General features: G+C 45.2%; 1 protein-coding gene across 1 annotated transcript in view; it reads right to left on the bottom strand.

Moving 5' to 3' along the window:
• The window catches only part of LOC140187893 (TNF receptor-associated factor 4-like), a 122,907-nt gene extending 115,315 nt beyond the window's left edge, over positions 1-7,592 (bottom strand). Inside the window, exon 1 of the mRNA XM_072243725.1 lies at positions 7,278-7,592. Coding sequence (XP_072099826.1) covers positions 7,278-7,420 — 143 coding nt within the window. The 5' untranslated portion in view covers positions 7,421-7,592. The remainder of the gene's footprint in view (positions 1-7,277) is intronic.
• Between the last annotated feature and the right edge of the window lie 6,956 nt (positions 7,593-14,548).

Genomic DNA, 14,548 nt, shown 5'->3' with positions numbered 1-14,548 from the left:
TTTAAGGATTTGCAATAATAGCAAAGTTTGCTGACAAGGCAGGTGACAAAACTTTCTGCAAGACCAAGCTTGCTTTCCAGTTAATCATGCCATGATAAGAGTCACCCTGAAACTCAGCTGAAGCCAGGTGACAACAGTAGCAATGACTTTCGCTTTGCAGCTTGCTTCATTCTCAAACCAAATGCTGTTCGGATTCTTCTGTTATATGCAGCTTGAACATCACAACTAAAGCACATTGACTCGACTACAGCGAACCAGATTTTCCCCTGTTCCAGCCAGGAAGTTACATATATCAAGACTAACCCTAACCCGTACATCTTTACAATGAGGGAGGAGACCACACAGCCTCGCGGGGAATGTACAAACTCTTACAGAGGGCAGCGGGAATTGAAAGCAGATCTTCCATTGCCAGTACTGCAATTGTTACACTAATCTCTATGCTACCATGCTGCCTCTCATCCAATACACACTTCTCACTCACTGTAACTGACAAGACTGTTACCTCCTCTGTTATCGCACCTACTCCGAATATTGACCACACTTGGTAGGGGGACAGATCTATCCTTGTACTGTGACACTTTCTTCGCCGTGCAAATGGTTGCTATCCAAAAGGTCAAGAATTCCTTTCATAGTGTGAAGATCCTCCAGCACAGGGGTTCTGATTCTCAGACCTGAGCCATTAATGTGGTTCCTGTCTCCACAGATGCCGCCTGACCTGTTGAGTGTTTCCAACATTTTCTGCTTTCATTTCAGGCTTACAGCAAGTAAAAGTTCCTTTGTTTTACTTTTGATCAAGCAATTACTGGACTGAACAGGTTACAAATCCCTGACCTATGGACGTCCCTACCCACCAATGAGCACTCATAATGCAATCTAATGTACATACAGACATCGCTTCCCATCAATAAGGAAACTCCATTCCCTTGTCTCCCCCTGTTCTTTATTATCAGTTTTCTGTGTTGACACAGTGGAGGTGTTATAGAGTCATAGAGTAATACAGCACAAGAAAGTCACTATATCAGGTGATTTTTTTGCATAATTTCCAAGTTTACAAACAAAATTGACTTATGGACTTCTGTAAAGATAGATCCCATTTGCAACCAGTCCAGAGGCCTAACCAAACAATCCAGGGAGAAGAGTTCAAATCCCACAGTGTCAGCTGCTGGGATTCAGCTACCTAAATGCAAGATTGTTTATTGTCATGCTGCAGTACATGGATTTTTCACTCCAGATCCGATGCAATATAAAAAACACAGCAAGCAAAAAGAACACAAAATAAACAAAAAAACCCACAATATAAAATCAATTCTATAAAACACAATGTACAGTAACTGTTATATAGTGTACCTCGACTGATTAAATGTAAATAAAGTGAGGCTGGGTGGGGTGGGTTATATTATGGAGGTACTCCCAATACCTTGAACTTCCTTCCAGCTGTAGCCCAGAAACAGATCTGCTGCAATAAACCTGTTGGCCTGATTAAATATCCTGGCCGCCCGCTTTCTGAATCAAGGCAGCTTTGCTCTGAGAGCAGGCAGCTGTGCAAGAGCCAGATTTCAGCAGCTGCAAGGGTTGCACTATTAAAGCAAACGGGAGGAGGTGGGGGTGACATGAACAGAACACATGTGGATATTTTTATTTGCCCAGAACAAGAACATAAGAGATGTTTTATTCAGTAGTCAGAACGGGGCAGAAATTTTGTGTGCACAGCACATTCCTGAATATTTAACAAGACGGCCTCTGACTGGACCAGAATGAGCTCAAACTTGAGGGCTGTATCTTGACGGGCAGTCTATATATATATAAATAAATGAATTATAGTTCGCCCAAGGAGATATGCAGGATCAAAAAAGAGGTCATACTGGGTGTTACTTTCAGAGGGCACAGGTTTTCATTAAAGGAAAGTAATACCCAGTACCCGATTTGTAAAATAGTGCTACATTACAGAGAGGCTTCAATTAGCATTAACCACTGCAAGTGACCAATTGACTTAATGTCAACACTGTAAATGTCACCTCATTTGAGCTGGCTGTATAACGACAAGACCAGCAATTAAAAGTGCGCGTTTTACAAAATTGGGGCGGAATGCTTCTTTTTAAAATTAGATTTGAACTAATCAATGTAGTCACTGGAGCGGGGGAGGGGCAGCATTATTGAATTCTTCGAGTAGAATCCGCACAGAACCACCAAGTCAATGTTTGCAGACGTTTTCCACATGCCATCGACCGTTCCGGGGGAGAAAAAAATCGCTATTTGCGGAGATAAGTGAATGCTCCTGGGTGAAGCATTTAATCCTAAAACAGACAATCAGCTGATTGGAGCTGCCGGCGTTTTCAGCCGTATGGAACATGACACTCGCAGGTCAATGCTCGAGCTGGGATTTCCAGCCACGGAAGCTTCGGCCTCCGCCCCGACTGCCAGTGCTAGATACATCATCGTTTGGTAGCAGCCACTGGCCCCAAAAGCTAAACTTCTTTCGCACTCCGCTTCATCCAGATTGTCCATTAATTGCTGCCTCCCCAGGCTTGTCAAGACTTCCACAGCGCCAGGTGGGATGAAATGTCGACCCTTAACAAAGAACGCTGGCAAAATTTATCACTGCCTCTTTAAATCAACACACCTCAAGGTCGTCTGGGGGTATAATTGTGTTTGACAATAATAACTTCAAACCCATCTGAAACCAACTCGATTCTATCTGGGAGCATATTTCCCTCAATTATCAATAAAGTTATGGATTTTTAAAAATCTTTGTTTATTGTGTTGTGTAAATAATGTATAATTTATGCTAATTATGTTTATGTACCTTACATCTATGTTTAAAATGTACTATACTTCTGCAAGGAGCTGGTTTTCACGGCATTTATACATTGTGTACGTATGCCCATGACAATAAACACGAACTTGAACTTGAAACCAGCTGGTCTCCTGTGAAACTGAGATACCAGTACACTTCAAAAACTTGGATTATCTGCTCAAAGGTCCTCAGAGCACTAAAAAGACAGCCCCAATGATGCCTCTGTAAAACCTCCCACAACCCCTAACAGGACGTGTTAACCCGACATCAGCATCCTCTTCTGGACCGCCAACACATGAGGCACAAATTACAGTCAGTCCAGATGAAATCTCACCCCAAGACACTTAGACCAGGGGTTCCCAAACTTTTCCGTAAGCCATGGACCAATACCATCAAGCAAGGGGTCCGTGGACTTAAGGTTGGGAACTCCTGATTGAGACCATAAGATATAGGGGCATAATTAGTTCATTCTTCTCCATCATTCAATCATTCTTCTCCCCGAAACCTTTACCCACTTATCAATCAGGAACCTATCAGTCTCTGCCTTAGATACACCAATGACTTGGTCTCCGCAACCCTCCAAGGCAACGAATTCCAGAGATTCAACATGCTCTAGTTGAAGAAATTCCTCCTTTGAAAGGCTATCCCTTCACTGAGGCTGTACCTATGGATCCTATACTCAGTTATTGATGGAAACATCCTCTCCACATCCCTTCTGTCCAGGCCTATCAGTATTCAGTAGGTTTCAATTGCCCTCTGTTGATGCTGTCATGGCTCATGTCTGAGCTCCTGAGAAAGGACCTTCTGTTCTGAGCTGCCATGGGAGAAGATGAGCTGATAGACAGAGGAAACTTTCTTCAAACCATCCGTGGGGGGAAATGTAACACCTTCAACAAGTAAGGGAAACCCTTAGCCTGTGATGCTCAGATTGGAACAGCATCTGGGATGGCACTGAGAACCTCTGAGCTCTTTCTCGGGAGTACGTGGCAGACCAGTGAAGGTGGCAGAAGCAGTGTACCACCTCTCCTCAGACACCTTCTGTCCAACACTGGGCCCTTCAGAAGCCACAGGTCCGGACGGCTGGCAAGTCACCCATGACCAATAGCCCAAGGAGGGAAGACCTTCCCCTAAATGAACATTGGTAAGGCCCACCCAACACTGCCTTCAACCAAATGCCCACATTCACCAACGCATCTCCTTCACCTCCCTGTCACCTGCTGTGGTGTCACTACCCAAAAACCATGCATCTTTCGGAATAGCCCAACCAGTCCTGTAGATTAGCAGCACTTAAATGTGGCTGTGGAGTGGCCTTTTACAAATTCGGACATGTGCTCTGGAATTGGAAAGCCAATGAGAGAAACCCATTAGAAATAAACATATAACATTTAGTAATGCACACAAGCCCATGAAGTGTCTTGGCCAGAAACATCTGCCCTCTTATCACTTTCTCTTCAACTGCCCATAACCTCCTTTGGTGCCCCTCTTCCTTCCCTTTCTCCCCTGGTCCACTCTCCTGTCCTCCCAGCATCCTTCTTCAGCCCTTTACCCTTTCCACCTTTCACCTCACATCTTCTCACTTCACCCCCATCCACTCAACTACCTACCTTCCCTCTCACCTGGCTTCACCTATCACCTGCCAGCTTATTCTCTCTACCCACCTTATTCTGTATTACTTCCTTTGGAGTCCTGATGAAAGATCTTGGCCTAAAACGTCCTCTGTCTGACCTGCTGAGTTCCGCCAGCATTTTGAGTGTGTTGCCCTGGTCCTCTGCTTTACTTCGCCATGAAGGAAAAGCCAGGCACACGGTAATTACTCTAAATTATCCCTGTCCAGCATCCGGGAAATATACTAATGATGGAGCATGAACCAAAACCAATCGGAGATACTAGACCTCCTGCAAGAGTACTGGCGTTTGGCATTGCATGTGAACAAGGTTTGGAATCGCACACAAGAGAAAATCTGCAGATGCTGGAAAATCCGAACAACGCACACACACACAAAACTCATCTATGAAAAAGAATGGAGTCGACGTTTCGGGCCGAAACCCTTCGGCAGGACTCCGAGGGGTTGTGTGCATTACAAGGTTTGGAATCACGTCATTTCCAGAATCCCGACGTTATTAACGGCCAATTTGTACTTGGATACCAATTCCTCGTTTCCTTCCTCAGGATCTGATTTTGATGCCAACTTCACCCGATGCCACATGGCTCACAGGCAAGAGTTAACATCAGTGGTGGATTTTTTAAACTGTCCATATCCTATTTAACAGCGTGCTGAGGGAGGCAGAAAAAAAACCCGAAGCCAGCGTTCAAAGGATTAATTTGCCTCAAGTAATTTTCACTTCAGTGCTGGTGAGACTGACGGACCCACTCGTACTGCTTTTATACCTGACGCAGAGTTTGCACAGAGCGCTCCCCAGGAGGCGGCTTTGCATTTGCAGTTCATCTCCGAACAACTGTTATTGACAAAGAAAATTCGTCCACTAAGTCCGAAAACCGTAGCATTTATTGTCTTTAGAGTGAGTTGCTATTGGCTCAGTTTTCCCTTCGTTTCATTCATAAATAAATGAACCGTCGCAGAGGGAGGGATTGATTTACAAATCCAACCAGAAGACCAGAAGATGCTGCCATTTCAATGATCAGCCAGATGTCAGCAAGGTAACGCGGGGCGGTGGGTGTAACCACGATTCCAGCAGAAGGCTCTTCCAATCACATATCACGCGAAGGGACAGGAAGAAAAGTTGGGCACGAAGATGCATGCACACACCCACAGAGCGGCAGGTAGAGAGTAACAGATAAACGACAGGGGGTTGTGGGGCAAGGAAGAGCGAGCCTGAGAGAGAATGGGGGAAGAGGCAGCCAGAGAGAGAGAGAGAGAGAAAGAGGGGGCAGAGAGAGATAGAGAGAGGCAGAGGCAGGGCGAGAAAGACAAAGAGAATAAGTAAGGAGACAAACAGAGAGAGCAGAGGGAGGGACAGAGGGAGAGGTTGTCAGACGGAGAGACGGAGCTGACACACAGATGCACAAAGACTCGTGTTGTACATGATTTGTGAAAAACGAGGTGCCATTTAAGGCACACACACACCGCTCTTAAAGAAAAGCAGTCAGGTCAGGGAGGCTCTGCTTTAATACAATGAAGATGTAACGCTTGCAAACAGCCCGCTCGGTTGTCCGGGACTCCGCATCGTTGTGTTTCTGGCACCACCAGCAAACCTGAATCGAGTTTAGCCCCGAGCGATGCATTAATAATTCACTGGAGTTATAGATGAAAAGAAAATGGGCCATTTTGAATGGAAGGTTTGTAGAATGGTTGTAATGTCCCCTCAATTATTCCAATGATTGACGTTTAGGCAATAAACCCAATTTTTACAGGAGTCTCTTCCCCATTCCAGCGGCGCTCCGCAGAAGAGGAGAGAGATCTGACTGAGATTGGTACAGCAGGTCAGACAAGTTAAATACTTAAAAACAGGGAGAACTGTGCTTCATATTCAAACAATGAAACCGCCCCAAGCACGGACAATTCAAGTTCTTTTTTCCCCCTATGACGGCGATTTTCGTTCTGTTTACGACTCTCGGAAGAGGATCACAGTAGTGAAGGGTATCCCCCTCCGAAACAAGCCATCAGCGGGTCCCAGTCCATGGTCGGTGAACCGTCCTCGGGTGGCGCCGCTGAATGCCTACAGTCAAGCGGAGAGAGTTCGCTCCGACAGGAAGGGGTAGGGAGATTGGGGGGACACTTTCAACACCCACGGACAACCTCCTCCCAATCTTAAAAGGGAAGACTCTCTCTCCCGCTCAAGTAACAAACACGTTCGCTCCTGAACAAAAACCGTGTTTACACGCAATGCGACGGGTTAATAAATTACAAGAGATTTGAGCAAATTCTAACTCCACTCTTACTTGTGGGTCCCACACGCAACGTTCAGTAATTGACCAAACGGAGAAATCTCTGTCTCCGACACCCCGCGACCCTCCCCGACGCTCGTCGGGTGTAAATGCAGTTCCGAATATTTGTCTAAAATCAATCGGATGCAACGAGTTAAATGAATTCGCACAGAAGGATCTCGCAAGAAGAACTTCATGTCCCACAATATACTGTATGCATTATACAATAACCGACGCTGAAAAATTGCTTCGGACTGAAATGAACGCGAATACACAGTGTACCCAAGTCTATGCGTTCATTTACACATCTCACCTCAAGTTCGTTTACATACATTTACGCACATTACCCCACGCCTGCGTTCACTGATATGTACAAGTACAAACTTCACCCCATCCCAAAGCATTCCTTCACATCCAAATGCAGCTATACAAACACAATCTCATTATGTGTACACACATCGTGCACTCGTGTGCACGCCGACCCACCGTTAATCTGAACCCAGCACTGGGGGAGTGGGGGACGGGGGGACGGACAGAAACTGGTACCGGACCCTTACTGCTAACCGAAGGATCGGGGCTGAACTCTGCCAAGATTTACCTGAGAAACTCCTGCAGACAGGTGTCACAGAAACGGTGCCCGCAAGTCGAGACTTGCACGGGCTCTCTCATCGGCTTGTTGCACAGAGGGCACTGACATCGCCGCTTCGGCTTCTCCAGAAACTTATAGTCGTAACCGGGCATGCTGCTGTCGTTTGAAAGATGAGATGGACGCCGATCGTCACTCAGTTTTCATAGGGCTTTATATGTGTTGAGACCGGATGGGTTTCAGGTTTTACGGGCAGCTCCAATCTCTAAGGTAATGTATGCTGAGCGGACCAGCTCCCCCTCCCGCCGACTCTGAATCCAGAATGCCCGCTCTGTTGATGTTTGGAGGTGGTTTTCCTGGAGGAGGTTCACGTGTTATTGGAGGGGCGGAGCCTCGGCAAACACCGCAGACACCGCGCCCCCGGGTCCTAGTGACACCTCGTCACTGAGATTCTCCTTGTACCGTCCCAGCGAGAGACAGTGTTTAGTTGGAAACAAAAGCTACTTCTGCATAGGCTGATTTGTCATTCTGTTTTATTGGGCGGTAATTTTAATGATTGTGCATTGGGATGGAAATTTGCAAAATTATTCTGGAATGAAATCTGCAGTGTGGTACCTGTTTGCCGTTCGGATTTATAACACAGGGGAGAGCAAAAGGTCTGCGTATATGATTCACTCAAGTCCTTTCCCACTGTGTTTCATGTTATCTCAGCACGTCTTTTGAAACTGTACGAATCATTGTGTGCAGTACAGTGTAAGATTGAAAAGAGCAGAAAATAAAGAGTAGAGATTCGAGTTTAAACTGTCGGATATATTAAAACGTTACTAGAATTCTAGACTATCTTGCTATATATTATAGACCTTACACATAGAACATTGAACAGTATAGCACAGGAACGGGCCCTTCGGCCCACAGTGATGTGCCGAACCAATTAAATTAGTAATCAATTGGTCAACTAAACTAATCTCAAAGTTCACATCCGTCCATTTTCCTCACATTCATGTGCTCATCTAAAAGACTCTAATGTTTCCGTCTCTACCACCACCCCGGCAGTGCATTCCAGACACCCACCACTCTCTAAGTATAAAAAGAAAGTCCCCTCACACTTCCCTTGAAATTACCTCCTCTCACATTAAATGCACGCCTGTATGGTTAATTATTCAGTACGGTATTCTAAATAGTATTACGTTTACATTATTGAGAGCGCAGTGTTACGGCATTTCAGTATGAAGCAGTTCAGTACGCTCTCTGTTTTCTCCCTCGGCATTGCTGCTGGTTCCGTGACCCTTTTCCTGTTGAAGTTGGAGTTAGCCAGTTGTTTCAGATGAGCACAAAACAGCCCCTTGTCTCGGAACATCCTGCCACATGGGCAAACCCGACAGCTGCATCTCTAACCTTAGCTGCACTCGGTTAAGAACAGAGCGGGGGTGTGAAGATTTGAAAGAGGGCTTTTTAATAGAGACGTGTCTTTGTTAGCGGAACTGGGCTCGGGCTCGGGCTCTGGCTCTGGCTCGGGCTCGCTTCGTTCAAAATCTCTTTATTAGTTTGAAGGACACAGGGTTTCTATATACCATCCGGATACACGGTCCAAAGATATATCGTTTAGTCGGTCATTGTAAATTGTCCTGTGATTAGACTAGGATCAAATAGGTGGGTTGCTGGGCGGTACGGCTCGTAGGGCCGGAAAAGCCCGTTCTGCTGTATCTCTAAATAAAAATATAGAGTCGGCCCTTTGTGTTGATAAATAAGGCAAACTCCGGGACCGGAAATTATGGGATGGGGGCATATTTCCCCCTCCTAACACCCTCTTCTTCAGCTTGGTGGGAGTGATCTGATGCGCTAACTTTTAATGCACAGAGTCAGTACGTTTAGTCCTTGAGGCGCGCTACATAAATATTGTATTGCAAAACCCGCAAATAAAGCGAAGTATCTCAGCGAGCAGCGAGACATGAAACTTGTTTCACAGTGTGAATGTCGTCCCTGACACGAATGCAAGTGAGCGGTACTTAAGCAAGCGCGGGAAGCACTGTAAGACTGCGAGGCCGTCTTTCTGCAAACACTGGTGCGTCTTTTGAAAATGAACGGTTAACGAGGCCGAGCTTCCCATGTAAATAAGATGCAAACGCTGCGTGATTACGCCAACTCCCCCCAGCACACGTTCACTCAACAGGGCGTGGCTCTAATTGGTTTCGTCAGCTGATTCAGTCAGTATTTTATCATCGCTGAGAGCAGGCACTGTTGCTATAGTTACCTGGTTTTTGTTTAGCATCCATAAAGTAATACAGCGTCTTTCCAAGTGCGTGTTTACGCAGCACTTTTACCGGCAAAGTAAAATGCCATGATTAGGAGTCAAACTTTAAAGTTGCGATGAACTTAATGATTTGGAGCAACACATAAAAGTTGCTGGTGAACGCAGCATCTCTAGGAAGAGGAACGGTCGACGTTTCCGGCCGAGACCCTTCGTCAGGACTTTCCCCTTTGTGAATGATAACTAATTCGTTCTCTCCCTTTCTCTCACACACACGTTGCAATGTAACGGTTAAATATTTAATTGTTGAAAGGCCTCGATAATGCTGGAAGAGTCTAGGACCAGAGGACACAGCCTCAGAATAGAGGGGCGTCCTTTTAGAACGGCGATGAAGTGTAATTTCTTTAGCCGGAGAGTGGTGAATCAGTGGAATTCGTTGCCACAGGCGGCTTTGGAGGCCAAGTCTTTACGTATATTTAAGGTAGAAGTTGATGGATTCTTGATCGGTCAGGGCATGAACGGATATGTGGGGGGGGCAGGTGATAGGGGCTGAGAGGAAAAATGAATCAGTCATGATGAAATGGAGCCGACTCGATGGGCCAAATGGCCTAATTCTGCTTCTATATCTTCTGGTGCAATAAAAGTTATCACATCACGTCACTCCCACAGAAGAAGGGGATGTCGGTGTTGGGAGGAGGAAATATGCCCCCATCCCATAATCTTAGGGCCCGGCGACTGTCTTATTTACCAAAAGAAACACTCACAAATACACACAAGCACACAGATCATGTGAGTCGGGTAACATCACTCTTACATGTTGATGACGTTCAGATGTGTCAATCAGACCCGTCCCGTTACAGCTCACGATTTTCAATGAGCAATGCTAAACAGTGTGACCTATTCCTACTGCACGGAAACATGACCCTTGGTGAGTCAGTGTTCAGCACTAATTCCACGGGACTTCCCCCCCCCCCCCCCACCCCGCATTCTCATCATCCAACCCACCTCCTCCTCCTCATTCTACCACTCACCTATACTCTAGGAGCAATTTACAGTGCCCAGTTACACTGGACAACAAAGATTTTGTTTCCTGAATATATTTTGGTGTATCTTATGGATTTTGGGCTGCTAATCATGAAAATCACCATGAAATTTCCCTAGTACTTTGAAATCGCTTATATTGGTCATTTCACTTCGTAATTCAAGTCAGAATAACTGATGCCAATATCGAGGAAGGCATTTTTGTTGGTCCACAAAGCAAACAGGTCATCAATAACAGGCAATTCTTAAAACTTCTAATGGGACTGGAGAAAATAGCAAGGATATTGTCGAAATTTTTCTTGTCAACTACAGAGCACCAAACTACGTGCTTCAAGCATATAAAACCATGAAGTGCAACATGTCACTAAAGATTCATTTTCTGCGTTCCCATTTAGACTTCTTCCCTGCAAATCTTGCTACTGTCAGCGACTAGCATGCTGAAAGGTTTCAACGGGACATTGCCGTCATGGAGAAATTGGAATTCGTCAGTGCTGGCTGATTATTGCTGGACACCTAAGCGAGAAGCCTCAGACATTAAGTATAAATGAAAATCATCAACAAAACATTTTTAGCTTAGTTGAACTATTGCAAAGCATCAGCACCGTTATGCAAATAAATGCTTTATATTCAAGAAAAGTTCATTTCTTCCTTCTCCAAATTCCGACGTCATACAAGTAGTCTGAAATTATATTTATGCTCAGTTTCACGTGGTCTATCATAAACAAAAAAAATCTGAGGAAGCAACACTTTGGGGGGTAGGGGAAATGTTGTCCAGTGTCACCTACGGACTCTAACGGAACGTGGAAAGGACAACCTGTAAACTCCATGCAGATACCACCAACTCCACACTCCCCACAGTACCCGAGGCCAAGACTGAACCTGAGCGCATCTACCGACTGCACCACGCAAAATCATTAAGTCCATTCCCCTCTATAGATGTTGTGTGAACAGCTGAATTCCTCCAGTACTTTCCTTTGCACGCTTTACTCAAGATTTCCAGCACCTGCAGAATCGCTTGTGTCTCAGGTTGATCAAGTTCCTGTGTCACACCTTGAAACGCAGACAAACAGTTTCAAGGCCTTTATGAATCTTTGCACAGAGTCCTTGGTCAATATGTTGTAATATACTTGGCTGCGAGGCATGATACAGAGCAGAATGAGACCATTTGACCTATAAAGTTGGTACTGGCTAGTTTGAAAAAAGCATTTTATTCCAACCCTTTTCTCAATTTTTCCCAGCTCTGTACCATTGGAGCCAAGAATGTTAATTACTTATTAACCCCTTTGAGCTGCTGGCATTTTTAGGGCAGCAGTGAAAGTCCTCCATCTCTCTCTGTCCTTGGTCTTGGTAGTATCCAGGGCTTCCATCACCATGGCAATAGGTTCCTCTCAGTTTTCACTGCTGTCATCCACGCAAGTTCTGGGTGGAGACTCAGGAATACCATCACACTCAGAGGCAGAGGAGTTTTCTTTGCTGTTTCTGTTACAGTTTTGTTAGACCAGTCAGGGTTATTAACCCAAAGCCGAACCCCGAACCTGAAGGACTGATTGACCGCTCTTAGTCTGGCCTCTATCCTTTGACCTGTTTCACATGGGTGACCCTACCAAGAACCAAAGCTTAGGGCTCTGACCCCTGCCAGCATAGCTTTCTGGGTCACTGAGTCTCCAAACCACAAGACGGCTGTAGTCCTCTTGGAGGAAGATTGTTCATGTGTGACCAAAAATGGATCACACCTAGCGTCATCAGCCAGAAGTTGCTAATCAGAATAGTGAATGCCTTTCAGGGAGTCAGTAGCTTTGGGTTCAGGACCACTCTTGGTTTGGCTTTTATAAGTTAATCTGATTCTTCAGGGCAGCACTGATGAAGATTTGCCTTAAAGAATCAAATAAGTTTACCAAGGCCAAACCAAGAGTGGCCCTGAAAATCAAACCTACTGAATCTGAGTTTGAATCTTCCATTATGCTGACCACTCTGGATCTTCATTCCTTTCTTTGCTGAATCAGTCCTTACTTCCACCCTGTTATAGAGTAATACAACACAGAAGCTGGCTTTTTGGCCCAATTGGTTCATGTCAACCAAGATTCTCAACTAAACTAGTCCCATAAGGTAGCATCTGACCCATACGTTGAAAACATCAGGTTGCTGTTCGATCCCAAGAGAGGAAACATGTAGAATGCATATAAGATGGCTTTCTGGAGCATCTTGTGAGTCCTTGTACAGGACTCCCAAAAAGTTAACTTGCAGCTTGAGTCGGCAGTGAGGAAGGCAAATGCAATATCAACATTCTTTTCAAGAGGACTAGAAAATCATAGCAAAGATGTCATGCTAAGGCTTTATAAAGCATTGGTCACACCACACTTGGAGTATTGTGAGCATTTTTAGGCCCCTTACCTAAAAAAAGATGTGCTCCCATTGGAGAATCCAGAGGAGGTTCACAAGAATGGTTCCAAGAATGAAAGGGATAGTGTATGAGGAGCGATTTGATGGCTCTGTGCCTGTGCTCACTAGGGTTTAGAAGAACGAGAGGGGATCTCATTGAAACCTATCCAATATTGAAAGGCCTAGATAGAGTGGATGTGGAGAGGATGTTTCCTATGGTGGGTGAGCCTAGGACCAGAAGGTACAGCGTCATAATAAAGGGACGTCCATTTAGAACAAAGATTTAGCCAGAGGGTAGTCAATCTGTGCAATTCATTGCCCAAGACGGATGTGGAGTATATTTAAAACAGAGGTTGATAGGTTCCTGGTTTGTCAGGATGTCAAAGTTTACAGGGAGAAGGAAAGGGAATGGGATTGAGAGGGATAATAAATCAGCTTTAATGGAATGGGCCAAATGGCTTAATTCTGCTCCTATGTCTTATGGTCTTGTATACCTGTAAATCTTTGCAGTTTATGCTTCTGTCTTTGTACCTTCTAATTGTGAATGTCCCTGCATCAGTCTCTTCCTCTGGCAGCTCTTTCCAATCTTGGGGAAAAGATTATTGCACACTCACCTTATCTCTGCCCCTCATTTATAACCCTTCCACTTATTAATCTGCCTTTGTAATTAATCTCCGCCCAGAGAAGCAATAGAGGCTACATCATTAAGTATGTTTGTGACACAGTTAGGTAGATTTTTGCATAGCAGGGGGAGTAAGGGTTATGGACAAAAGGCAAGCAGGTAGAGTTGAGTCCACAGTTATGATTTTATTGAATGGTGGAACGGGCTTATTGGGTCAGATGGCTGACTCCTGCTTCTACTGTGTTTCTGCTGTTTCTTATATCTGGCACATGCCTGACTTCTCCTAGTTCTGACAGAAGGTTGTCATCCTGAATCTCATCCATTTCTGCTTTTATTTCAGGTTTTCACCATCCCCTCTATTCCATGCTCTCTGAGATATGGTCATTGCTCCAGGACTCAGCACGGAGCAGCCAGTTTACGCAGAGCAAGGTTCCACAAGCAGCATCCTGGTTTTGAGCAGATTGTTTGTTCTAATAACTGTTCACTGGGCCATCGAGTAGAACCGCTCGCTCTTCTTTGAAAGTGCTCCGGACTCTCCAAAGGGATTAGGCTGAGCGGCACCTTTCTGAACAACAGAAGCATCATCCTTTGTAATAAATATCTTCTAATCTGACTGTGAAGAGGGTGGATGGTTAATTTTCCCACTGAAGTACCAAATTATGGCCCAGGTCTGTGTTGGGAATTGGAAAATGAACTCATGGGCCTCAGGTGCAGGGGGGCATGGCAGTGTAGTGGTGCGCCCCGTTGCTTTAAAGCACCAGTGAGCACCAATCAGGGTTCAATGCCTGCCATTGTCTGTAAGGAGTTTGCATGTTCTCCCCATGACTGTGTGGGTTTCCTTCAGATTCTTCATTTTCCTCCCAGATTCCAAAGACATACACAAGATGTAAAAGGAGAATTCAGCCCATTGAATCTGCCCTGCCACCCCATCATGGCTGATTTAGATTGGATTATGGAGAAAAGTCAGTCCTCTTTTATTGTCATTTAGAAATG

The sequence above is a fragment of the Mobula birostris genome, chromosome 25, assembly GCF_030028105.1.
Source record: "Mobula birostris isolate sMobBir1 chromosome 25, sMobBir1.hap1, whole genome shotgun sequence".
NCBI classification, from domain to species: domain Eukaryota; kingdom Metazoa; phylum Chordata; class Chondrichthyes; order Myliobatiformes; family Myliobatidae; genus Mobula; species Mobula birostris.
Note: the sequence above shows the minus strand (reverse complement) of the source record. Positions and strands in the feature narration are given on the sequence as shown.